The 27999-nt window shown below is 41.3% G+C and overlaps 1 protein-coding gene across 2 annotated transcripts; it reads left to right on the top strand.

Moving 5' to 3' along the window:
- Positions 1-32: 32 nt before the first annotated feature.
- Positions 33-27984, top strand: rgs17 (regulator of G protein signaling 17). Of its 2 annotated transcripts, XM_075478764.1 has the most exons (6): positions 33-203; positions 4063-4442; positions 10858-10988; positions 18280-18354; positions 18440-18671; positions 20077-27984. In XM_075478764.1, the coding sequence occupies exons 2-6, from the start codon at positions 4440-4442 to the stop codon at positions 20263-20265; spliced, it is 630 nt and encodes a 209-aa protein (XP_075334879.1). In that variant the 5' UTR covers positions 33-203; positions 4063-4439; the 3' UTR covers positions 20266-27984. The 2 variants fall into 2 exon arrangements, with proteins under 2 accessions (XP_075334879.1, XP_075334872.1); XM_075478757.1 differs by lacking the exons at positions 33-203; positions 4063-4442 and adding an exon at positions 5989-6511.
- Positions 27985-27999: the final 15 nt, after the last annotated feature.

Here is a 27999-nt window from a genome sequence, read left to right on the forward strand (position 1 = left end):
CAGAGCAGCGGTGGCAGCGCGCCTGCGCAGTGCATCCAGGGACTCGGCAGCGATCGGTGCTGAAGTGGGGCGGATGGCAGAAAAAATAGCGGCGATGGACATTACACCGCAGGATTCCCATTTACGATGTCATTAAATAAGCATCGGGACATCGCTTTTTTCATACCCATGACTCTAGGAAACTGACAGCCCAACACAAAGGGGTAAGATCCTGGTTATTCTGCGCTAATGATCCACACAGGCAGCAGCTAGCCGACGTTAGCACGGCGCTAGCTGCTGCTCAGCTGCCACCGCCTCCTCTCGCTGGGAGAGATAGCGGGTCTCAGGCTGCTGGCTAAAGCTAGCAAGAAGAAAGTGGGTGGTGTTTGATTCCTGAAAAATCTCCGTGCGAGAGTCGGCACCGCACAGCCCTCTCCCGTTGGTGAGGTGTGAGTCGGCGGTGTCAGCTGAGGAGGGGATCCCCTCTCGCGGCTGGTCAGACCTGCAGCGACCCGGGCTCAGATGGTTCGAGCAGCTGCTGCAGAAAACCACGCAAAAAACACCCAGACGCGCTGCTAGCCAGCGGAGCTAGTGTAGAGAAGGGTGAGAGCAGGGTCCGATGAGCTTGTCTTCATGTTATCTGAAGATTGTAGACAGGCCTGTCGGGCAGATGCAGCAGAGCCAGGGCTGCGACAGTCCGCTGAGTGCATCCACCATAAACTATCCTGTCAACTTTATCCCTCTGCAGAGCATTTTTACCCCTGATTAGCAGGATTTTTTTTTTTTTTTCACCTCTAATGTCATGCACTGGGAAGACATCGTGTAGTGCACAGCTGAAGGAACACCCACACTGCAGTTTCTCATAGATGTGTTGAGTCAGAGGAACATGGGTTATGTTGCAACTACATCCTGGGAGACTTCCTGATGAATTCATTCAGAGGTGCTTAACAGAGTGCCAGCTGTCAACGTATTCAAGATGAAGGTTTTTTGCTAGTTTGGTGGAGATTTATTTTCTCCGTGATCCTATACACATAAAGCAGTGAAACATTGTAGAGCCATTGACTAATTTTTAGATGAGCCTGAAAGATATGAACCAATGTTGTTTGATCTCTTAGTCATTTTCATTTGTCATCATAAATGATGTATAAAAACCTCATCTCTTGCAGTTTAGGCCTCATTGCTTACCCATCAGCCAACTATAGCTGTTATCACCGGATATGAAGATGGTATTAAAAAGAGGTTGATCTCACATTTTCAGTTTACACCCAAATAAAGTGGCAGTTACTTACAGTTCTTCTACAAGTTGTTTGAAAGTTGCTCAACGATCAGCAGAAGGTGCCGCCTTCCTGCTCTGCTATTTTCAATCCAAACCTTCCCAACACCCAATGTTCTATTCTCGTTTGAAGCTACTAATGGTACTTTGTGGCGGCATTTCTCCCGGGAAGAGGCGGTGTAAAATCTCCCCAGTGCAATGCAAAAAAAACTCGTCTTTGCACACGGCTTTGCAAAATCATTTTTCACAGACGTTTGAGATACAGGGGAAACCTTTGTCTTCCGCCATGAGTGGATACTGACATTGCTTCTCTCTCTGGCCGACTGCTTTTCGCCGTATTTTCCAGTATTCACATGTGAAATTAGTGCTTTGTGCTACATGTAGCTTGATGTCATAAAAGTGGAAACGACCCATGTTTAGGCAAACCAGTCAAGTGAACAAGAGCCGTTACGACAGAAATAAAACAACACTCAGATTAGATTTGACAAAAAGTAACAGGCTAAAAGCCTACTCTGGATGAATCTTTTTGATGTAGTTTGGTTTTTCATTCATGTAGAGATGATGTTCCCTGCCCTTTACTTTCTTATTTTAGTCTCCAAGTGTCAACGCGCTGTCTTTACTGTTGAGGTCAACATGTGAACACCTCTAAGCTGCTGTTATGAGTAAGCATGTTGTTGGAATAATAATTCCTGTGTGAAAAACCTGTAGTACGACGGCAACCCTGGAAGATCCCCAGCCTTCAGGCTTTCCTCGGTGACTGCATTAAAGATATGGCGTCTGACTCAGATTAAGCATTGAATGTCAGCACCAATGACGAGTTTCATCCTTTGTACAATTAAGGTCGAATGTGATGAAGATGACAGCATTTGGCAAGACAAATTCATTTCCTCAGTTGGTGTATTTTTGTCATATTTTGACCATTTCGCTCGGTTTATCACAGATGCATCAGTGCTATTGAGTTTGTTGGTAGTTTAAAAAGAAGAACTTCCTACATATGTATGTATATATATTTATATATTTGACATTTTTCCAAACAGTATAACACAGAGCCCGAAATTCGTGACTAAGAGTTAGTCATGTTTGGTCACAAGAAACGTAAGATGTGGCTACGTGCTAATAAGACGTGATAAAGAATGGCATTTTACTCAAAACATGAATTTTAACAGTATGAGGTGTCGCTGTTGCTTTGAATCATGATTATCATACTTTGATGCACCCATGAACATCCAAGGTCGATCATCTGTTTGAATGAGGGGAACTTCGAACATCAGCAATTTGTTCAAATTAAAGAATTACAATCTGTTAATGCTTCAAACCACTGGCTATGCAGATGGATGCATGAGACTGATATAAGCAATGTACCCCGAGAGGGCGCTTTAGTCATTATCTTCACCTAATGCCCGCCCTGCTAACCTCCCGATAAAATGAGCTCATGTTATGGATGCTAGCGTGCAAAGCTGACAAAAGAGGAAAATCACAAGTAACAACTCTGATCCCATAAATCAAGTCACTGAGACCCTGCGTTTACAGAGGGAATTGGGAAAAATTTACCCACCAAAAAAGTCAGTTGCAGTGGGGTATGTAGAACAAATGTTTTGCTTGTTTGTTGCTTCTCGTTGGGATACAAAGTGCATTCAAACAGCCCCGAAAAAGTCTTGTAATCTTAAGATTCCAAAGTTTACTGAGCTCCACTGAACCTTTTATGCATAGGGATGTCATTCACTTAAAGAAATTGATTGGTTTGGAGGCAGTGCTCTTATACATCTTTATTGGTTATGTTGAACAAGATCTGCTCTGGTGCAGGTTATGTACACAGTTACCATGGTAATGTATCCCCAGAAGAAGAAGTGAGTCAAAATTATAACCCTAAATGTCCAGAGTTAAACTGGAAGTACTTTGATTACCCCCCCACACTTTGTAGGACGACATCAGGGGGCATGGGGCCGGTTTTAGGGGCTCACTTACATTGAAATAGTGGAAAAAACTTTTGTGGTGGATTTTGAACACATTCACACTGTTGCGAAAAAGAAACTGCTGCTTCGTGCCTCTTAACGACGTTCTTGTCTCTGTAATTCCATGTGCATATTTCATAAAACTGGACCGCTAACTGCTAAAATTAGCCTTTCTCTGGGAAAGCTCCATTCTCTGAATTAGAAGTAAAAGGAGTTCCTTGAACTACGATCAACTGCAGTTCCTGCGTTGTGGACAAAAAAAATTAGAGCTAACTTTAGTAGTTGCAGTCTTACTTACTGCAGTCCCAAAATCCGCTTTTGTTGATTAATATATCGGTTATTTTCAAACTAATTGGCAGCAGATTTAAGAGATAAAAATAACCGGAAATAGTAACAGTTTCAATTCAGTTGTGTTCTATTTATGTAGTGCTGTAAAATGTCTTTACAGTTTTAAAAACATGAGATGGAGGAAATACTTGAGCACTTGTTTTTTATCCTTATTTGTGTGTGTGTGAATCAACAATCACTTCTAAGCTTAAACTGTGTGCTCACTGCATGGTTTGGGTGAAAATCTAAATTTAGGTGGGTCTTATTGAAATTGTTGAAAGTTAATTATTTGTTTTTGCAGAATCATTAGGTTTTAAAATAACGAATCACATTGACCCTTCTAAAACGTGTTTGTGTGGCTAGACAGATTGTAGCTAATGTGTTGAAATTTTTTGACATTCAGACTCTGACTGTGTGAATAGGGATTTATGTAAGACAAAGTCTGCATCTTTATCTTACTAACTGCTTAAAAGGATTTTGGTACGATTTTGACAATAAAACAGGTTGTTGTTTGACCTGTGTGTTTTTCAGATGCCGTACGTTCACTGTTCCCTGCACTCTCATAAATGATCCTTTTACTGAGAGCCGAGGAAGCCTAGGAGGCGACGGCGAAAGAAGCAAAGGGAGAAGGTGAAGTTAGGACATAAGGGGAGGAAAGTAGCCAGACCTCACCTCAGCTCTTGTGTCCCCCTTCTGTGCCAGTCGGTCAGGGATGGTGAAACCAGAAATCCCTCTTTCCTGTGGTGAAAAGAATCTCCTCTCCTTGTCCTGCATCCCCAGCAAGCCAAACAAGCAGTCCGGTAGCCAAACAGTCAGAAGCTTCGTCAACCAGCTTGCTATCATCCAGCAAACTATTACCTCACGCCATGACTTCTCTGTCTGACCTGTGTTTAGGAACTCTCTAATTCATGGTAAGTTTTAACAACTGTCTAATGCTGTTGTAAACAGTAGTATCCTAAAGAGGCGTTTAGTTTAATGTTTAAGATCGAGATTCAGAAGAATTTCACTCAAACGTGTTAATGTGTACCATTTGGGATTGACGTTTCAGAACATCATTGTTCCTTTTGTCTGTTTAGGGTTAAGGTTTAATTTTTCGAATTTCGCCTTAGATTCACTAACATAATTGATAACGGAGCGAGTTGAGACCAGTCGAAGAGGTTCATATAACCTACAGTTGCAGCTGAGCTATGCAAGGTGGGTGACACCTGATCCAGCTGTGCTGTCGTCAGCAATTCAGAGAGCATGTTAGAACTCCTTCAAAATATTTCCCCGTTTCCTTACATCTTCTTCCGATGCTCCCTGCGTCGTCTGTGGGAGGGCTGTAAAAAGGGCGCAAAAAAAACCATGGATGCATTAAAGGGAATTAAGGGACTGCCCTGCCTGCTTGGTTTTTTCCCACAAACGTGTTTTAATCACGTCTTGTAGGCTTTTCAATCCTGTTTTTGTCGAAAGTGGTGCCAGTGCTGTTTCGGGGCTGGTGCTAAAGCCAGTTCTCCGCCAGCCACGTCATAACGTCACTTTGAATGTCTCTGACAAGTCTGAGCTTCCCTCTATCGTTGATAGTGTTCTGAAATTCTGTAAAAGAACGGACGTCCTCTTCAAAAACATTTTGTAGTTTTTTTTCTTTAACAAAGACATGCTCAACATTGTAAATGATCCCTTTTAGGTGGGTGTCGTTTCTACCGCTTTTTTAGAGTTGTAGTTGTAGTTAAGCCCCAAAGGAAGAGAAACAATTTAGATTCATTCATACCCAATAACCACAGACCAGTTTCTAATCTACCATTTTTAAAGAAAGTTTTAGAAAAGCTAGTTCTCAATCATTTAAATGATCTTTTTGATCCCCCATACCGTTTTTGAAAAGACATCCGTGTGGCCTCCGGACCAATAAACGTGCAGAAAAGCACTAATTAGGCTTGTGAATGACCTCAGGCGTAATACGGACATGAATAAACCTCTGCTGGTATTACTTGACTTGAGTTCGGCCTTTGATACAGTTGATCACTCTTTTCTTCTTGGCGGACTTTACACGTTGATTGACATCTCTAGTATGGCTCTTAATTGGTTTAAATCTTATCTCTATATTTATTTGGAATCACTGTTCATCTTAAACTTATTAGATTAATTATGGAGCACCACAAGGCTCATTTTAACTTCTATATGCTGCCACTTGGTAATGTTATCAAGATGGATAGTAATAACCTTCACGGCTATGTTGATGACACACGGCTTTACATTGGCGGCTCTGGTGAAGACCCAGGACCTTCTGATGTCCTTCAAACTTTTTTTTAGATATTAAGTTATGGATGGCAGTGAACTTTCTACAGCTCAGTCAGTACAAACATGAATCATTGGTCAGAAGTACCGACGCTCAGAGAGAAACTTAACACAAACTACCAGCTTTGGCATTAAATCCATAGCGGCAAGTAAAAACCTTAATGCGTTAATGTGCTCATACATAAAGTTGAGAAGATGCTGCTCACTAAACCTATTTCCTGTATTAAAATCATTTGTTGTATGAACATCAGTGTTTCATCAGTGTCCACCAGCTCTTAATGTAAGAGTTCAAATTTTATATCACACTCTGCCTTCATCAAATGTGCAAAACATGTGAGGGGGAGTATATCCCAGCATATTTGTATTTCCATGCCACATTTGCATGTGCTGTCAGTGTGGCCTCTTCTCCCAGTTTGGAACAAAGCTGTACCCTCGCTGTCGTTTGCATCTCGCAGCCTGTTTTCCATCGGTGCTGCCTGGTGGCTAAATAACCAACGGGGGCTCTAACGGTCAGATGACTGCATTTGCATATTAGGCGGATCGTCTCAGGCTTACCTGGCATGCATCATCACTGGGGGAAATCACATATGTATAAGCACAGTAGATGGGTTGACAATGCAGAGAGAAGGTACCTTTTATGGTACTGATGCACAGTTATTTTTTCTAAGTACTGACAGAGAAGTTAAATTGAATTATGGCTTTACAGGTAGGAGTTCTACTTCATTAACCGTGCTGCAGTTATTAATGCATTATCCAGCTACGCACAGGCTTGAATGCCCTTTTTATTAGTGTGTCATGGTGTAAATTTAGTCTTGGTGTTGTTGTATCATGTTGTTATAGATCAATCTTACTGCTCTGTTGAATAAGAAGCCCATTTAAGGGAAGATCATGGCTTTCTAGGCTGGACTGTGAGCTATTTTTCTGGCATTAGAATGACTTCTTGGAGTGGTATTTTTATTTAGAATAGCCTGAAGGTTTTAAAAGCCCTATATATGTTCATCAGGGCCTTTGTGTTGTTAAAGGGACTCCTCTATCTATACGGGCAGCACCGCTGGATCTTCGCTTTCAAAGCCTCTTTTAAGGTCTGGGAAAATCCCCAGTGATGACCAGCACCGGGCCATCTTTGATGGCTTTAAGGGACAAAGAAACAAATGGTTAAATCATGGTTAAATCATGGTTAAATCATGGTTAAAGCATGGTTAAATCATGGTTAAATCATGGTTAAATCATGGTTAAAGCATGGTTAAATCATGCGAGAGCTGCAGTGGATCCTCTTTAATCTACCGTCTAACTGTCCTAAAGGAAAGTTCAATTTGAAGTGAAATAGCTCGTGTGGGGCACATCATAGAACAGTGAGTTCTCTTTTGTCAGCATTTACAAGCTCTTTGATCATAACGTCTTGAACTCTTTGAGGGCCAATTAAGGTGAGGGAACTTGAACTTGAAATCTACAAATAAAGAAATGACCTAAAAAACAAACAAACAAGTGTTTTAATTTTTTTTATTTCAATCAGGATTTGAGGCTCCAATCCCATATCAGGTCCTAATGCTTCTGATTTAGAAATAATCAACACCTTAATTTGTAAATTAGCTCATTTTTCTTGGCGTAACACTAGAGATAATTGTGCAGTATTCTGAGGGAGATATTTTTTTTCTGTAAAGACAAATGTCTTTTGGGTTTTTCAGATCTCATATTGTTTTGATTGAATAGCGTTCACAACAGCCGCAGCTATTCAGAGACAACACGGGAAGCCGGACAGCCTCTCCCATTCTCTGGCGAAATTGCTACATCTTCAATGTTAAATTGACGATAAAACAGTTATTCACAAAACACAAGATATGCCCAATACTGCATTTCATTTCATAACTACAACATGTTGTCCTGTAGCTTAATGAAGGAATTTGTTCTGAAATCGCCGCCGTTCACTGAGGAAATCATGTTATGAAGCCGCCACTAACATCCAGGCTTCCGAGCCGAGGGCTGCCCGGCTTCAGGAGGGGGCGGGAGAGTCAAGTTTTTTTCTACAATTCTAGGCCATCATTGGCTAAATCGACAAAAACTCATCACTTCCGAGGCTGCTCGGCGTCTCTGGGGGTAGATTAGACGTGGGCGTGTCAATATGAGGGGCTGTGTCGTGATGATTGGACAAAGTGTTTGTCCATCATGAGAGATGTTGTGGCAGCCGAATTTTTAAGCGGGGAGAAGCACGCTGGAACTTCAGTCCCAAAGTGGATACGAAAGAGACTGGTTGTCTGTGAAAGTGCTGTCGGAGTTTCACTCATTTCCCATCGTTTCCATTTCCGTCCTCACACACATACACTTCTGTAAATATTACACTGTAAATAAGAAACACATCCTTGTTGTTTACAAGTTTTGTCAATCATATTCCTGTTGTGCATTTGTTTGTCGTGTTAGCTTGTAGTTTTGTCACAATGGCGGCTATGCTCGCAGCTAAGCAGTTAGCAACACCAAATGTAGTTGACATGCTTTTAGCCAAGCGTTTTGATGGTCTGTCATAGGCGTAATATCGGCTTCCCTTGTTTTAAAAGTCAGCAGCCGCCACTGGTTCACAAATAGGTGATATCACAAAACCTGAGCATATAAGATAACAACGAACATTTAGTTGTTGCATGTCCATTACTGTTAGTTGTAACTGTTACTGTAGTGCATCACTGTCCTGTTTGTAAGGCACGGAGGCAGAATGGGGAGCTTGGGAGTTGTTTTGCCTCAGAGTTGGCAATGGAGGTAGTCAAAACAGTCTAAATGTGTGTGTGAGTGGGAGGTGATGGGGTGTAGCTCATCACTCTTAACAACAGTTGTCTCGTAGCTGATTCAGACCAAACAGTTTCATCTGTGTGGTCTGTATGAATTACTAAACAGTTTACAAAAATACAGCGAGGGTAAAACACAACTTTTTAAGATCATAACTTTGGTCTTTTGATCAGTCCCACACTTTGGCCCAGACTCAATTCAAGTATCCTCGTGACTTCAACACAGCTACATAAAGGAGAGGTCATTTAGATGTGAGTAACCATATTTATTAAAGTGATTAAAGAAGAGGTTTGAACGATTAGGCCAAGTGTGTCTCGTTGGACCATCCGACTCCACCCACATGCAGTTCAGTCTGCCATGTTGTAACATCACATGTGGATGGATAAGAAATCCTGCTCACATCCACTCCGTTATCCTGTAACTGAGAAGCTACTTCCTCAAGCATGCAACTCGTGCAAGAAATACAACAAAGCTGGATTTGGATCGTACCGCAGGTTTGTTGAGAGGCTACTTGATTGGACTTAAGCCCAATTTATGGTCGGTGACGCAAGACGCAACGCAAGCCCTTGCGCGGTTGCAAGCCCCCCCTTGCGTGCTTGCGTGTGTCACCTCAATTTTCTAAACTTCACGCAAGACGTGAGCGCAAGTCACTATCTACATCACATCCGGCGGCGTGTTCATCTTCCGGTTTCATCCCCTAATAAAAGGCTGCTTTTTTCAAACGCCAAAGTAGAAAGCGAAGAAGAAGAAGCATGAATCCAGTCGAAGAGAGACTTGCCGAAGAGGTCCTGGCGGTGAATTTCCTTTCATCGTAGTAGGCTTGTCATTGAAAAAACTCGCTGCTCCACCTACTGTCCTGGCGGTGAATCGCCACGCAGCCGCCGACAAAGCAAAATGAAGCATAAACGTCTCGAGCCATTTTCGCAAGCGCAAGACGCAAGCGCAAGGGCAGTTAAAAGAGGTATAACTCAGGCTTTAGACGACTGCAAGCATCTTCTTATGCTTTATTTCCACCAGAAAAAGAACTGCTACAGCTCTCGCACAGGTTCTGTTCAAGAATGACAGAACCAATCAGCCTGTAGCGAACCAACCCATTTCCAGCGCTCTAACAGTTCCCCACCCCAAACCAGCACTTGCAAGCTGGTTGCAACACACCACTCCTAATTATACCCGTTTGTTGCCATGGTTTCCAGTGCAAGTATAACTAACGTTTAGTTCCTACAGGGAACCGAAATGTTAGGTTCCAAAACGCATCTTCAGGGCGAAAATTGCACAACAGAAGTCTGTCAAGGCAGAATGACTGAATTTAAATTAGATGGTTGGCCATGCAGTAAGAATATCACATATTCACGTAAAGATGGATAAAGTAATGGAGTGAATATCCACAACAGTTATTTGACGGATTGTCACGATACCTACTACATACATTAAAGTCCCAAAGAGGATGAACTGCAACAACTTTCTGATCCCTTATGTAGCCGTCATTATGACTGATGTTTGCATTAGCCTCTGTGTGTTTTCCATCCAATGGGCAAATGTTAACGTGCCTGCGAGCTAAGTGGTGAACACAGTAAACATGAACACTGTCTCAACTGTTTGATGCCAGCACTGAAGTTTTACCACATCCCGTACATTAACGTGTCGCAGTATGAAAGCTAATATAAGAAGCAAAGAAAAGAAGCATTAGCCATCCGACGGGAAAGCAGGTATTTCAGGTTGACCGTAGGGTAACTTTAAAAAAAAAAAGAAGAAGAACCTCCACAATATGTGGGTTTCCTGCATAAATCTTCATCTCCTGCCTGTAGATGATAGATGTTCCTTATCCTGAGGCAATGGCCGGGCAGATGATGCAGGTTGAATGGGCTTCATATGAATGTACGTGTGTTGGTGAATTTGTGTATTCATTGTGCCCGTATGCCTGTCCGTGTGTGTATTATGTAGATCCTGTTTCTCTGTCTATGTCCGAGCCCATTAAAAAGCATGTTTAGTGTCTGTCAAAGCCGAGTGAAAGACTTGGGCCGATGCCAGAAACCCTCATACCAAACAAGGAAGGGAATCCTCTCTGTCCTGCTTGAGTGCTCTCGCTAGCGCTTCGCCTGCTCTTATACACACAAACACACACACCCATCTGACTGGTTCCCCCCCCCCCCCCCCCCCCCGTTATGATCTATTGCTGGGTCGCAGAAATCAGGAATAGTGTTCTTTGTTTTCTCTGTTAGAGTATGATTGATTCGAAGGGTATTTAACTATGTTTATTTCCTGCGTGTATCCATCTCGAAGCCCCTGAGTGTGAGTGGAGTGGAGATGAGAAAAAGGCAGGCGGCTCATATCGAGGCCCCACCCCGGGCCCCTGGACAGCCTCGACCTAACGCCTGCTGCCTCTGCTGGTGCGGCTGCTGCAAGTGTCTCTGGTAAGGAAACAATATTCTCGACTAGATCACCCATTTTAGTTCCCATCATTTGGTTTTCAGGTAGTCTGTGGCCAATCATACAACAATCCATCCATCCATTTTCTATACCGCTGAATCCGTCGGTCGGGTCGCGGGGGGGCTGGAGCCTATCCCAGCGGTCATTGGGCGAGAGGCAGGGTACACCCTGGACAGGCCGCCAGTCCATCACAGGGCCACACAGAGACAAATGAGACAAACAACCATACACGCTCACACTCACTCACAATTTTAGAGACACCAATTAACTTAACATGCATGTTTTTGGACAGTGGAAGGAAGCTGAAGTGCCAGGAGAGAACCCACGCATACATGCGGAGGTATTTAAAGTATCTTATATCTTGTATCTTTCTTTGCACAAGACGAGGTGACACGATTATTAAAGGAATCATATGCAGTGATAACAGAATAGTAAGGCTCAGGCTCTGTTTACATTAATTCATTTCACCATTTCTTTGTGTCGGCGTCTTGCAAACTATTTACATTTACACTGAAACGGGGATCGGCTGATTCGCTAGTCACATGACTAATCAGCCATCACATCACATGATCGCCCTTGCATCTGGAGCATGAGCAAAGCAACTGCTTTATATTAACAGATTTATCAGGGCTGCTCTGGACATTCGAAAGTTCTCGCGCCATTCTTCGGTGACAACAACTTGGTCCACGAAATTGTCCCACCATGCGCTGCTTCTTCCCGGTCTAACCCAAAAGCGGCGCTCCATGTACGGCTTGCGTTGCTGCTGTGGCTGGGTTCTCATTATAAAAGCCGAGTAGCTAGAGCTCAGCACTGCGTATCCCCGTTTCTCACCGTTTACAACTGCTAAAATCAGCATCGTATGCGAATGCTTACGTGGGCTCCGGCGTATTTGAATCCTTCCACCTATGAAGTCGTATTCCAGTATTTTAATGTAAATGGACAATGCATCCGCGATAGAAACGATATAGAAACAGATTAGTATAAACGGACCCTTAGCTAACCGTTATTCGGTGTGGCCTGCATGTAACTGCTCTAATTGTGTTTTCAGTTCCAACACGAAGCAGCTGTCACAGGAAAAACCTGTAAAACTGGCCGCATGCCGTCTGCCATCCACCTTCAGAGATTAGTTGATGAGCACACTGGAGCACTTGGTAGCTAAAAGAGACAGAAATTCTCACTGAGAAGCTGGTGGAGACTAACATAGAGCTCAGTGTGGGCGGGAGCATGACTCCACATTAATTACAATGCTGATCCTTAACTGATCGATCTGTAATCGAGCAACTCCTTGCTAACACCTTCCCCTCATCCCACTTCCCAATTTGCACTCACTTGAATCCTCCCCTTGACGTCTCTCCTCGTTTCTTATTCCCTCCCAGCAGAGATGCAAGAAGAGGAGGTGATTTAATAGGCGCTTAACCAAACGAGCCATCCTTGCTTTAGAGCTTTCATTTTAAACCAGTGAATTTGACAGAGACACATCCGAATCATCTATAGCATTGCTTTACATTTGTTTCTGTCCAGTGAGCATTAAATATGTTTGTGAAATGTATAATTCAGTTTCATTGTGGGATTAATGTGTCACACCCCCATCAGACTTCCGAGGTGTATCCTCACTTCTGACTCCTGCAGCAAGCCTTCTCTCTCCAGGTGTCTTTTAGTAATTGAGATGTCCTTTAAAATATGTGACTATGCATGACTTATGGGCCACAAACAGAGGGGGCGGAGTAGTGGGGAAGCACATACGATTTAAATGAGATTAGCCTCTTAAGTATGAAAGGCAAGGATAAGTCGATATTAGCCCAACGTACTTGTTAAATGGAAGTGAAAGTCATTTTGGCTGCAGGGCAAATGAAACCTATCAGTCACTTCTGGCTAAGAAAAGCCTAATATCAGGGTCTGTCAGCAGTTGCAGGTTACACCCGATTACTGCCAGAAACGTGGCCTCAGCAGGTCTCACATACAGTTGTATGTTTTGTTTCGTGCTTTTATACACACACACACGCACACACACATATATAAAAAACTGTATATATATATATATATATATATATATATATATATATATATATATATATAATTTACAAATGATTGATTGTGTCATTTACAAAGACCTGTTGTGCTGACTAGCAATGTGTAGTCTCTTTGTAATTGCTGTTGTCAGTTCTGCAGGCTGAAGATTTTTTTTTAGTGACCCTTAACTTTCAATTGAAGACAATTAATTGCGATATTTTGACTACAGCTATTGAGTAGGAGGAATGAAGAAGAGATCCATTTAACCATGAAAAAAAAAAGCAAGTTGTGAATGAGGAATATTCGGTCTAAAAAGGATTCTCCGCATGCAGCAGCTGTGAACATTTTTATTAATGGACAGTCAGTGGAAGCAGGGTGTAGATCTGATTAAAGGGGGTAGTTTCCCCATGTTTTCCACTTATTTCTGATTCAGTAATTTGTTGTCCAGTGCTATAGACATAACCCAGTTGCCGGAAACATCAAACAGTTGTTGATGTCTCGCTTTTGTTGAGACACAAAGTGATTCAGTGAGTCAAGCCTGTAAAATCAACTTGAACATATTCCTAGAATTTTTTTGTTATTTTTATAGTTGTTTTTATTATGTTTCTCGTCTCATCATGGTTAAAGATGACTGGTATCCTATAACATTACCTGTCAGTGATTAGCCTAAGTCTTTTAAACGTGTGGCCTAAAAGTTCAAGATGTCACGCCGCTTATTTCAATGGTTGTTTTCTGCTGGGAAAGTCTGCATCATGATGTTCTTTGTCTGACTGCTCAGAGCTCCTGGCTCCATTAGGAGGACCGCCTCATTATTAGGCGGGTTGTCACGATGCTATTGCTAATTCATGTATACTTTATCAATTTAATATGCACACAAGCGGAAAATGCAAGAACAAGTGTGCTTTAATAGGAACTAACCACAGACTACAGGAAGTGACTGCACTCAGCTCAGTTGTTTTCTGCAGCTCAAGTAGGATTTTTTTTTTTATGTTGTGATTAATTGATAAGTGGGTTTGCGAAAACACATCAGACGTCACTGTTTTAACAAAATGTCAATAGTAACTGTTTTTCTTTGTCCGAGCTATGTCAGCTTTCGGTCAAATGTTGTGTGCATGGAATATATTTAAAAACATTCAACAAACAACATTTCTTTTTTCATTTGCAAGTGAAAAAAATCCCCAAATCAGCTGCCAGTTCATAACCCGTACCGCTTGGCGTGGACGTCCCTGGAAAAAAGATGTGGTCTTGAAGGCAGCACGTGTAGCTGTGAAATCTCAGTGAACTTTTCTTCATTAATGCTGTCATCACAACACGTGTAAAGGAGCTTTACCGAACCACAGAGCCTGGCTTTTGGACTGGCTGCTGGTAAAAGTCTGGTTGGTGTTTGGTCCAGAGTTAATTTCTTCCAAAAAAGATCTTCAATACTGATTGGTCTGACCACAGAACGCATTTCCTCTTTGTGGTGATCCAACCCAGATGCTTCAGAGCCTAGAGAAGTTGACGCTGCCTCTGGACAAGGTTAATGCAATAAAGTTGTTTGTGAGCATAACTCCGTGTTGTAGCGCTTGACACAGGTTTCCCACAGTAGTGCCCTGCTCATGAGGTTTTATAAGCTGCGGATGAATGATGAGGGATCGTAATTCACAGGTGTCCAACTTAGGTTTGCGCCCTTCACACGCTGAAATTCCTACAGCTTGCTCGAGTTGTTTAAAGATGTTTTACACTGCAGATGAAAACATATACAAACCCTTTCCAATCTTTATTTGAAGAGCATCATTTATAGACAGTTGGCAAATTGGAGATCCTTGCCCAAGTTTGTTCCTAAAATCCTTTCGTGGATCAACTCAAGATTCACCTGTTTGAAATAACAACATCATTGTTTTAACCTCATCACTTTAAAGCTATAGATACCACTAAATATCCCCCATCCCAACGTTTTTTTTATGTTTTGCTGGCCTGAGAATCAAAAGATATAAGAAATACATTAAATATTTTGAGCCTCAAAATGAAAAATAACTTTTTTTTCATACCAAACTTTTTCACCTTTGGGGTTGTATATTAATATATATATTAATCCATGTCGAGTTAAAGCTCATGAATTCATTTTAGAAATCTTAGAAAAGCGTCCCAACGCGTACAGATTGCACTGTAGGTCAGAGTTGCACACAGAATGAGTGCACCGTGTCGTTTCTGAGCAAGGCACCAAACCCAGGAGCTGGTATGAAGCTCCTACAGCCGCCCCACTGTGGCTCCACTCCTGCCGGGAGAGCGAAGTGAATGAAACATTGTTTTCAGGCAGTGAATGGTGAATGCTCTGCTTCTTTCACACCACTTCATCTGAAGTGGTGGCAGCTTGCGGACTGTGTCGCTTCTGTGCGTTTTTCAGGCAAACGCCGGTGTCGGGCCTCCGGAAAGGGGCCAAATAATTGTCCTCAGTAACCTATATGTTTATTTACCGTGGCGCAGGGGTTGGGAGAAGCTCAACCTATTTCACACGGCCGAGACTTTAGTGTAAGCTACACTTGAATCACTGAATGCTCTCTGTGTCACCCCCTCCCCCCCCCTTTTTTTTTTTTTACTATCATGCTGAGTCAAGTGGTAGACGAGTAAGAATCAGAGATCTCATCTGATGTGATGTTGTGGCAGGAAAATATTAAAGGGTCTCAGAGCATTCAAATTTGGTTCCTCTCTGTTTTTTTTTGTGCTCTCTGACCCCCTCCACCTCCCATACAATCTAACCCCTGCTCACCCGCCCTTCTACAAGCCTCTTTTCTGGTCGGGGTGCCTTCTATTTCCATCCACACATCACATGCAAAACAGCTGTGAAGAACAGCCTGTATATTTAGCCGTATTGTGAGGGCGCCGGGGGGCTGTGGCTGGCTTAGCCCATTACTGCTGCACAATGGGGACTTTGACTAGAGACAGCAAGAGGGAGGAAAGATCCTCCATGGTGGGACAAAAATAGACTGCTCAGTGTGTGTTGCATTGTGGACTCTGCAAGTGTGACTGAGCTACGATAGACAGAGAGGCTACCGTGTTGTTTCGAGTGTTTACATAAAGGCTTTAACTGAAGCTTTATTGTTTGTATCCCGGTGCGATCAACTGCTGGAAGACATGAAGAGAGTGGAGTGGAACTAACAGTTCCGTCTCTTTATGTTTTATCTCCATCGACTGATTAATTCAGGGTGTCGTCTTCAGAGAGCTGTTTTTTTTTTTTTGTTCTCCTATAGCTAAAAAAACAAAGCAAAGTTTCTCAGAACACTGTGACATCCGTGAGAAGCAGCAGAGATGGCGTTTGTTAGATGCAAAATAACAACAATTGATCGAATTATTAATTACTGGGGAACAATTGCAGCACTCGAAGAACCCATCGGTGCTTTGTGTCCAAGGTTTTCCTGGCTTTTTTGGCCCCGTATTATTGGGTTGTGATGGTGAATACGGGAAAATATCCTGTAGGTGAACCGTGTAGTCTTAATGAGCCAAGTTTCAGTCAGTATTTTCAAATCCTTCTGTTGTCAGTCAACAAAAAACAGATATACCCACAGTGATACTTGTCAGCTGCAGCTCACTGAAATCTGGTCTCGAGTTAAAGAGTCGGTAGCACCACCCGCGCATTCAGGAGCCTCAGACCCTGTAAATGGTATGAAATGGTGAAAGAGTTACGACATTTCTCTCAGTTTAATCCAGCTGTTTTCATAAAGGATGATTGATCGTGTTAATGCAGAATGACTGCGATCAGCCCAGTGGTTTTATGTAATAATTGTGACAGGCCCACGTGTAAAAACACGCCCATAAAAACTGCTGCATTTCTGTCTCTCTCTGAGTTCTCCTCAGTTTCAGGATTGTGGAGCCATTTATTTTTTATCTGCTGATACCGAGTCCTGGTTCTATATTTAAACCACATATCTCCCTTATCTACACTCCTCTGCACTGCGCAGCTGCACAGTGCAAATTAAGTTAAATGCAGGCCTGCATGAAAAGCCGATCCTCTGCTGAACAGCAGCGCACAAAGTAAATGCAGCCGACATCGTAGCTTTCTTTTAATGCTTTCAAAGGACATTTTGTTTGTCGCCCTGTAGACTTTTGGAGTTTGCAGTTTGGAAGCGTTCTGGGAGGAAGATTACACAGGGTCAAATACTGGAACATATAAAGTGTTTATCAAACCAGAGCTGCTATGCTTGCTGACAGTCACTGGTGCATGCTGTCAGTTTACATATAGCTGACGGAGGATACTGGCTGCCATTTATTTGCCCGTCCTGTTCCGTGATACTGCGCATCATGGAGCAGATCCAGGGTTTAACAGAGGGCAGTCAAGATATTTTACATCAACTGGTGTACCCAAAAAAACACCAAAATAAAGGACTTGAAATGAATCCAGTATTAAATGGCTGATCAGTCAATGAAGCATGATTAGTTCTTAACATGCGCCTCCTTAACTTCTGATGAGATAGTGTTTTCCCAAAACCTTTTTGTGAACATTTAAACGAGGAGGAATGGATTTTGTTAGGATATAGCATTGACAGATATCATATTGTTAGCATGAAAAATCAATATTTCCCAGCTAAGAAAAAATGCTTTATGGTTATAAGCCTGCTGATGGTTTACAAATCCCAGAACGGTTTAGGCCCAAAATACATCTGTGATATGTTCAGAGAATATAAACCCAGCAGAGCTCTTAGATCCAAGGACTCAGGTCAGCTGGTCCAGTCCAGAGTCCAGACTAAACATGGAGAAGCAGCATTTAGCTGTTATGCTGCAAACAAGTGGAACAAACTGCCAGTGGAGATTAAACTTTCACCAAAAGTAGACATTTTTAATTCCAGGTTTTTCTGTTCTCATGTGTCTATGCATGAAATATCTTATCTAGACTGTTGCCTGTTTTTAAATTCATTTAAATTATTTTATTTGTTTCTCTTTATATTCTTTTATGTATTTTTAATGCTTCTTGCACTACCTGCTGCAATGCTTTTATTTTATGTAAAGCACTTTGAACTGTTTGTACATGAAATGTGCTATACAAATAAATTTGATTTGATTTGATTTGATTATCAGAAAAACTTCATTCGGTGAAACTGATGTATTTACACCATGAGATTGCAGCCTTAGGTTGATGGAAATGTAGAGGGCAACCAGAAGAATAAGTATTTGGATATAACCTCAACTTGTTCTCAACTTGTGTGACTCAAATGTGTCTTTTTGACCTTCCCGGAACACGCCGAGTCCTTTATTTTAGCAGGAATAATCATCTCCTGTCTCTTATTCCAGGAATGATGACAGAATAGAGAGGAGTGAGCGACAAACCTGCACCAAGATGGACAGTATTGAAGCTGCTGATGAACAGTAAGTGCAGCCAGTCCCCGTTTGGGTCTTTATCGCTGCGTGTTTCTGTGTTGATCTCGTGCCGATCTATGTTTTCAAACCGTAGACCCCCCACTCTGGAGGAGGTGCTGTCGTGGTCCCGGAGCTTTGACATGCTGCTGCGCTCGCTGGAGGGCCTGAAGGTCTTCCGGGAGTTCCTGCGGTCTGAGTACAGCGAGGACAACCTGGTTTTCTGGTTGTTATGTGAAGAGTTGAAAAAGGAGACGAACCCCACAGTGGTGGATGAGAAGAGCAGGATCATATATGAAGATTACGTGTCTATATTATCGCCCAAAGAGGTGAGCCATCACAGAAACACAGCCAGTGCTGATGTTTCATTTAAAAAGTGCTTGTGAAATAAAAAACATATATGAATATAGTTTGGTTTACTCATAAAAAAAGGCTTCCAAGACATTTTAAAGGGATAGTTGGATAGTTGGAGGGACTCAGACACGGTACATAACCTACAGACTTGTCATTGGATGACCTTTTCTGATGGGAAACACAGGAGTGTTCTAGCTGTGCCCTCACTGGTTATTTTTTATTTTTTGCAATTTTGTAGTCTTTATAGACTTTGTAGTCACAACACTTGAACTTGGATCCAAACGCCTCTTCAAAAGATGAAAGTCGGGGCAGCAGTAGACCAGGAAGTGCTTAAAATTATTGTTCCGGTAAAGGAATCGGGGATTCTTTGAAGTGGGCGATATAACGGCTTTAATTTCCCGGTGGTAAACATTTGTCTGACAACAGCAAGGTAAAGCTTTGAAACTATTCTAAACATAGAATACATTTTATTGATAGACATATTCTTAGGTGGCCCTTTTTCCCGGCGGTTAAGATATGATTTACTGCTGTGTACACAGCAGAAAACATTGCCTCAGTTTCCCCAAACTGGGGGCGTGCCGGCTGCAGTCTGCTGTAGTACATGAGGCACATTCAGACCAAACGGTTCAGAGGGCTTTCTGAGGGTCGTTGGGACTGAGAAGCTCCCTGAAGGACGACATACTTTCATGACCTTTTTCTCTGAAAACTGAAGTGACATAACAGAGACAATTTTGTAATCCCTCTGTCGCCTATAGGCTCGATAAACCCTGGGTTTTACTGCTGATCATTCCTCTGTGTTTTGCTTTTATTATGAAGAGCTGTTGTTTTTATGGGTGATGTTTTACCAATGCTTTTTTTGTATGGCAGATTCCAGTGTTGCATTTGTATGTTCAACCAATCACGGTACACTTGTACCCTGACTGTTCTCCTACTGCCATCATGAGGTTTTTATATATTTACTTTTGTAAATTTGATTTCATGTTTATCAAAACTGAATATATGTCCCCATAAGCTTGACCTGTAATTCCTCAGATGATCAGCCGCACCACAGCGTTGTTATTTTTTCTGTTTTATCATTCTAAATTGTGTTTGGTGTCCTTTCTTTGGATGTAGAGAAAGCTTGTATTGCATTTTCAGTAATGAAACAAGATAATCTAGACTTTATATTTACAAAAAATGAATCCAAAATAAAGTGGAGGCTCTAACTGTGAGAAGAAATCAAAAATCGAATCATATAATTAGGTAAATAACATAGAAATGTATAGTTTAGAGTCCAAATTGGGCTCTCGCAGTTCCTGATCAGATGTTTAGCACACCTTCTGTTTGTGACTCATTAAAACTACACACCATTTGTTTGTAAATTTGTTCCTCTTACCCCAGGTGAGTCTGGACTCCCGGGTCAGAGAAGGAATAAACCAGAGCCTGGACGAGCCCAGCAATCTGATGTATGAGGAGGCCCAGCTCCAGATTTACACCCTGATGCACCGTGACTCCTTCCCTCGTTTCCTGAACTCCTCTGTTTACAGAGACCTCCTGGCCAGCAGGAGGCGCGCCTGCCTCGACACCTAAACTTCTCCACCCTTCGTCATTGCCATCAAGACTACTACTTAAACTTCAAATACTACTATGGTGCCAGAAGTTGGGTTTGGAAAGTCTCTCGCTCTGTTTCAATTGAAATGACTGAATGACATCCAAAACAGCTTTTTATTTATATTTTTTAAGCAATTTATATCCAGTTGTCCACTGGAGCCAGGTCGGCCTTTGCTGGCCACTTATTGGTCAGTTTGAGACCATTAATGCTGGCCAGTGATTGTTTTGCTAGCAGTTTGTGCTGTTTGTTTCAGTTGAGCAGCCGGCCCACGTATCAGCGATCAGTTGAAGCGACCAAGCTGATGGCCAGGTGTTGATTAATTGTGGACAAGGACTCCTCAGGTGATGAGGACAGAAAGAGAGAGACATAAAGGACAATCCCACTGTTCCTGTACTGTAATATTTAGACCTCACACTTTTAACCCTTACTTTTATTTTCTGTCGTTACTCACTCTTTTTCACCCCTTTTTTAACATCTGTCTCATTCCTCAGCTTCGTTTTTACTTTTGTATTTCTTCACTGTCCAAACGTGTTGGTGGGAATCGGGGCACCTTTGGCCCTTTCAACCAGTAGAAGCACTGGCTCTTCATGCAGCTCTCTTTCTCTGCTGTAGCTTGACGATATAAGCCGTGGACCGCAACCGTTTTTGAATTCTGAGAGGTATTAAGGCAGGGGAGCTATATCTCTGTCTGGCTGTCTATGTTCGGTGAAGGGAAAAAGTTAACTTTTGCCAATTTTAAGCTTACTGCAGTTTTTATTCAGGAGATTTGAAGGTTTCTGCTGCAGAGGCGGCAGCACCGACCCATCCATCCATCCATCCATTCACCTGTGCATGTATCCGTCCATCCATCTGTCCAAACACTTTCCTCCGTTAGAATTCTTTACTGGGAGAAGTAAGGGCTAGACTTGTGGTTGGGCAGCTACATCTTCTATTGATACTACAAAAAAAAAATCTCTTCACTGAGAAAATCACAATGCCTTTACGTGTTTTAAAGAAATACAAAACAAAAAAGAAAAGAAAAGGGCAGCAAAAGTGCTGCAAGAGGTTTACTGGAAAGCAACCACAGTTTGTCCAGCGATCCCTACCTCCCATCGTTTTTCTCCCCTTCTGCATCCCACCGACTTATACCATTACAGCCTGACAAGCACAGGTGCTCAGTGGAGGGAGAAAAAAAAAACAGCTGGAGAAAATAAAAGACCCACACTCGCCTACATTTGGAGATTCTCAAGCAGAAAAGCGTGGTTTTCTGTTGTTGTGCTTTACAATGAATTGAGCAATGAGTGGAAAGCTGTTTCTGCTCGGAGAACAGTAGCAGATGCCCAAGGCACAGATGTAATTTAATGGCTCATTGTGCCCTGGCCTTTGTCTGTAAGCCTTTAGCTTTAGGTGTTGTTGGTAACACAACAGTACTTGAGGTTGAACATCAAATAGCTGAACTGGGTGCCAAACACGTTTTCCAAGATGCTGTGAAGAGATATTTGATGCGACTGGTCACCAGGCTTTTAGAGCATCGGCCATTCCAGTGTGGTAGTCCCTCATGTAGCTACTGCCTGTTAAAGACTCTTTTTTCCAGAGCTAAAGAAGAGGGCTGGTATAAGTGCTACCATACCAAGCTGGCAAAGAAGTTTGCATTGTCATGCTACACACAAGCCTTTGTCAACAAACCTACAAGGTTTAAGCATGCTGTAGGCAAGCCGTTAGCATGCTTGTGCTAGCCATGCTAATCCTCTCTCCCACTGCCAGCCCCAACTCTGACTTTGACAGCATGCAATGATAACGGTTACGTGTGTGAGGTACAGTTACACACTTAGCAGAAAAAGAAAAGCGTAAGGGGTTCTTGCCAAATGTCCCGTTAAATTTTTTAGCATTTAAAGGACACTGTTTTTTATAATGTGAACATTTGAACATGAACTTTTGTTCCTGGCCTGTGGATGTGCAGTAGAAAGTGCATGAGTGCAGTATATGCTGTTTTGTTTTAATCAGATGAGCCTCTGTGTACATTCATTATGTCATTTGATGGATATCCGACCTCCTGGTTGGATTTGTGGTTAGTGCAGTGTTCAAGTGTCAGTGAAACAGTGCTGCTCCTCTCTGATAAATGTTGGCATCCATGTTGCCGCCTCCTTTGACTACCTGAAGTTCATGTGCCAAGCTTGGTCTGGATGAAAATCAAGAGCAGAGGGTGCAGGTATGTAGTCTGTGATGATAAATCTGAGATGATTTAGGACCATTGTCTCATTGTTTCTCATGGTTTTAAATTGTCAGAAAAGTTATCACGTAAATGAACCACATCACCTTTCGAGATACACGAAATGTTGTGATGCTAGCGTTGAATCATTTCTCCTAACCGGCTGCCTACGGTTAGCACCTGCACGTGTTACTGGAGGAACGAAATAAGGGGACAGATAATTCAGTTTATCTATAAAAAAAATAAATAAAAAAAAAACACGTATTCAGGTCCTTTGCTAAATGGAAAAACACCCATGGGATCACGGGGTTTTTTGAGTTTTCCTCCAGAATTAAATTGCAGTGTTAGCTTGTCTGTCATAACATTGAAAACAATTACCTGTTGTGAAGTCATCATTTGTAAATCAGGAAGCTGAAACCAGTATTCACCCCACAGTTTTTCATATTATACAAAAATACACTCTGTTTAACCTTTGGCAATACAGCACTCGGATGCAGAGTCCATTTATACCCACCAGAGCTTGACTGATGTTGCTTGGCTGCTTTGATTTTAATCAAGAGCTGTGCATGCATGCGCCCAGTTGATCCGAGGCAGAGGGATTCAGAATTCGTAATCAGTTCTGATAGTCAAGGTCAATTTTCGCACCTACTCCTTGGAACCTGTTTTATTTCCAGGCAACACAAACATTTTAGATGTTGCATTTGGACAATTCATTGTCACTCATGAAGCTCTTGCTGGCAAATCCCTCCTCTGCACAGTACAGTAATGTTTTCTTGGTGTCTATATATATTAATTAACATGAGAATGTTTCACCAGGAACCAGATAACGAAATCATGGTGCAATCAAACCGAGTTTACATTTATAAATTGTGAGATGTGTGTACCTTATTAGATACTCGTAACAGCGGGGAGCTAAAAGCCAGCAGGTTTAAAGCTGGCATAAAGTTTTAAACTGGGAGTGTTTTTACATGGAGGACACACACAGCAGAAACCCAGATTTTCTGCTTACGTCCTTTCTTCTTAATTTATTCTGACTTTTACACAGTGGGGAAGAGTACGTGGTTGTTCATTTTTTAATAGCTGCATTTCAAATGTGGATTTTACAAGCAATGATGTTGATGTGAAGTGTCCTCGCTGAGTTTAGATTTTTTTGTCTTTACATTTCCATGGATTCCAAGTGAGTGGGTCTTTGAAACGTGGCTGTGGCTTTGTTGACTTAAAAGGAAAAGAAAAAAAGGTTGAGAGCTGAAGTATCCCGACGGGATGGAGGTCTGCGAAGCTTTGGCCTTGCTGATACGTTTTGTTTTTTTCTTGTTTTTTCCTTTCCTTTTTATTAAAAAAAGACAAATAAACGTCTCTGTAGGCTTTTCACTACCTCTCATGTTGGTTAATTTATTTCACATCTAGTTGTCAAATGTACAAGTTGTTTTTAGACCTACTTGAAGCCTAACACTGTAAACAAAAATGTGCACAGAAATGACTATGTGTATGACCAGAGGGGTTAAAGAGAGCTTGGCATAGTCAACATTATTATTATTCATATAATTATTATTATTATTATATTTTGTTTGTGTGTATGTTTGTTTTTATTTCTGTTGAGCTAAACTAGATTTTGCATCTCTTCAAAGAATTCAGGAATCCACTGTTTAAGGGCTAATCCCATTTTTGCCTATGCAAATCTGTTACTGTGGGTGAGTTGGGAAAGGGCGAGCTACCGCACCTTTCACCTGTTTTAGATGGACCATGGTTTACATTGCCCTTTGCTGATATTCTTCAATCTTATTCAGCAAAAATGTACGCTTTTTAATTTGTTTCTATATAAATATTATATATAACAAGTAATATACAGAGTAAATAGTATATGCCTTCGTGATGATAAAAAAGAATCCTTGCTGAAAACAAATAAATGTGTTGTCTGACATATTGTGGCTGTTTGCTGGAGTCTTGGAAAGATAGATGACTGGAATTCATCTGACAGTTGACTGTCAGGAAAGCTCTCATTACTCAGGCAACAACACTCGTAGCTGACCCTGTGCAGTATTGCCTAACTGAAAGGGGGGTTTATTTAAGGAGCAACCGCATCCTGACTTCACCGACATTGTTACCCAGCTCCCAGTCTCTGTGGAAAATGAGGTGTTTGGGCCACCCAGGAACTTACCCTTTTCCGTAACATTTGGTCATCTTTAAAGCTTTGTAACATTTCACTGTAACATTTGGTCATTTTACACCAAGACTACGTAACCTTTTTGCCAGACAAAGGCCATTGTTTCCACAGGAGACCTTTTAAGGGCAGACCATTAAACATTGTGTTGAAGCAGCAAAAGTACAGTTAAGTCATAAAGTCAGCAAACAGACTCAGTTTACTGCTTATGAGTGTTGACTTTTTTCACAAGAGCCAGAGCTATTTTCTTTCTTTAAAAAGTTACATAGTGTCACTTTGAAGGGCTGATCTGAAGCAAATCTGGGAACAAGCAAGCTGAGTCGGTAACGGTTATTTGCCTTTGTGATGAGCACTGTTCATACGTAAGCCACATGGATTTATTAATATTGTAAAAAGAAAAAAAGAAAATCCACTTCCCATGAAGTATTTCTCACTTTTTCATGCTCATCTTTTTGTCGTTTGTTGGTGCACAAAAGTTGTGAAATTGTAATCAAACGAGCGCAGTGCAATGTCATCAGAATACAAAGGCAACCTATTTTTCTATTCTTCTAGTTCTTTTTGTAGCCACATCCAGTCAGACTATCACTGTGTTGATACAGTAGCGTTAATGCGGAGCAGAGGTGGGTTTTCTTTTTCAATACTAATGCCAGATGTAAGAGAAGTCAGTATTTGCTTACAGTACCATTCATTTGACTCCTAAGAATCCATTTTTTATTATTTTTCTATTTCGTTTTTGCAAGGAAGGGGGGAGGGGGTATACCTCCTCACGTGAAATGTTTACTTTTTTTATTTTTTATTTTCCTCCCCCAACAGTACACCATGTCTAAAGAAGTGCAGGTTTATCGACCGATAAATGTTAGTTTGGATATTCCATCAGTTGGGTATGGTGCCTCTTTACGCTTCACAACAGACCTCAATATCTCTTTCTGTGTCTCTCTCACACTTTCCGTCTCTCGGGCTCTCACTTCCTCAATGTAACGTCACACTCACAACGCTGATATTTGCAGCCAGAGCAGAAATGGCCCTGTTTAACAGCAAAAATCACACAGATTGTTTTTATTTCTTTGACAGGAATACCGACACCCTCATATTGTCTCTTCCAGAGGTGATTGTGGTACTTTGGGAAAGAGAATATGTTTGTGCAGGTACTGCTTGAAGTGGGTAATCAACAGTTTTAGGCAATCACTTTTCTCTTTATTGATTTAGATGCCTAAGCCTCCTGCTGTTGTCATGCCTCTGTAGATAGATCGCAGTCATCGACAAATGATCTGCAGTTGAAAAAAAGATTACAGTCACTTTAGACAATTGAAAAAGTGACATTTTTTTCTATTCAGCATGCTTTGTGCTAAATAAATGAAATAATTCAGTTATTTGCTATAAACGATACTGTATGAGTATGTATTCAAGTACTGCAGTATGCAGACATTTAAAAATATGAGAAACTCTTTTAAGAGCTTCATATTTTTCTCTAGTATGTTTGATTAATATTGACGGTTATGGGTATTTAATTCTTGTTTTGAGTGTCTCATGAATTGCCACAATGACTAAATTACCCTCTTTGTATTAACAAATGATGGAACATGGTTGATCATTTTCACATCCATGACTTGCAGAGAAAATTTTCCAGGACAGCACTGTTTGATCAAGAGTTTGGTCACTCAAGCTTACATTTCCATTCAATGGTTGCTTTATAACTTCTGAAGATGACAAAAATCCTGACTTTTTAAAATTTGCATAAAGACAGGTGGATTTAATCTTCATGGTCAACTGAGAGTTGAATTATTTTAGCATGTGGGGCCTCATCTTGCCACACCGAGAAGATAGCCTATGTGGCCTCCATATTCAGATTTAAAACAGATAGAATGGCAATTAAACTTTAACAGTAGCCAGTTTACAAGCGAGTTAAAACATTTGAAAGTGCTCTGCTCCAGTTGAGCTACCCCAGAGTTTGACTGCTTTTCATTGCGACTTTGAGATTAATCAGAGTAACTGATTATACGATTATCAAAAATACTCTTCTTGCCTCATCTTACAGCAGAGTAAATCTGTTCTTCAAGGCAGAGCTGGGATACAGTTAAAAATACTGAGCATTAGAGACTTTGACATTTGTGTGAAACACGTTAGTAGGCCTATTGGCTATTCAGTACAATCGGGACAATTATGGCACCAGAGTCTTGCATAAATGACCACTTAGGCCACAGCTTTATTGTTGAGTAAAAAATACTGTTGACAGATATAAAGGATGTTGAAAATGTTTCAGGTAAATGTTTGAAACAGAGAGTTAGCATAGTTGATGCCACTTTGAGGTTTGTGTGCTGAATGTTACACTTTAAACAAAGCCAGCAGCTAGTTAACTTAGCTTATTAAAACTTTGTCTTGATCTATAATAGAGAGATTTTTATTATTTTCCTGCCATAAACCCTGAAATGTTGTCAAGTTGCTAGTTATTGTCTACATTAAAGAAAATTAAATAGATTAGTTCATTAATCTGGAGCAAGGCTAGCATTTTCACCTTGCTAGCTTTAGCTAGCCATTTCTACCTAAGCTAAGCTAACCGGCGTCTGGCATGGTTTGACTTGTCAAGGAACACAAATAAGCACTTTTGCCTAAATGTCAAGTTATTCATTAAATAAATAATTTACCAAATTGCTGAGCAATGTAAAACTAAAAGAAAAAAAATGGGTAAATCAATGTGTAATTTCATGTGGTCAAATTTACTGTCACAGTAGCCTACTATTTGGTGGGAAAATGTGCCATATTTATAATCTGACGCCTGTTTCAATGTACAAAAAAATGGTCAAAGGAATTATTTGAATATTAAATCACAAGCTCTGTTGCACTCAGTATGATACTGGTGAAATACATTTTGTTATGCATCTTTTCACACTGCTGTGATGAGTGTTTCATCTTTCTGAACCATCCACATGTGTCAACGTTTAATCCACAAAGCTATGTTCACAGGTAGCCTACTGAACATTTTGGATGCCAGTCGATCACACCATTTCTCACTAAAACTGTAACTGTCGCAAGAGGCTGTACACTGTTTCTGATTTGTTTTGAACTCTTCTAATGTATTACACACAGAAGGTTATGTCAGTTACATGTTATCTCAAAAAACACAAAAATTGTTGTTGCTCAGCTTTGAACCTCATATGAGTTAGGGTTACGTTAACAGCGTGCCCATGTTGTGGTACATTTTAATCTACTTATCTTCTGTGTCTGTCTTTGTTTACATGATGACATCTTGCATTAAGAGAGACATACAGTCTATGGTAACTGCCCTTGAATATTCGTCATTTAAATAGTGCTGCTAGAGAGAGAAATCTAAATGTAAAAACTTAAAATAAATACTAAATAGATTTT

This window comes from Odontesthes bonariensis, chromosome 2, assembly GCF_027942865.1.
Source record: "Odontesthes bonariensis isolate fOdoBon6 chromosome 2, fOdoBon6.hap1, whole genome shotgun sequence".
NCBI lineage: Eukaryota > Metazoa > Chordata > Actinopteri > Atheriniformes > Atherinopsidae > Odontesthes > Odontesthes bonariensis.

What these genes read in the sequence shown, in the direction of transcription:
- rgs17 (XM_075478757.1), top strand. An exon ending in GGCTGCTGCAAGTGTCTCTG is followed by an intron (nt 10,989 to 18,279) that starts GTAAGGAAACAA and finishes CTCTTATTCCAG; the next exon opens with GAATGATGACAGAATAGAGA. An exon ending in CTATATTATCGCCCAAAGAG is followed by an intron (nt 18,672 to 20,076) that starts GTGAGCCATCAC and finishes CTCTTACCCCAG; the next exon opens with GTGAGTCTGGACTCCCGGGT.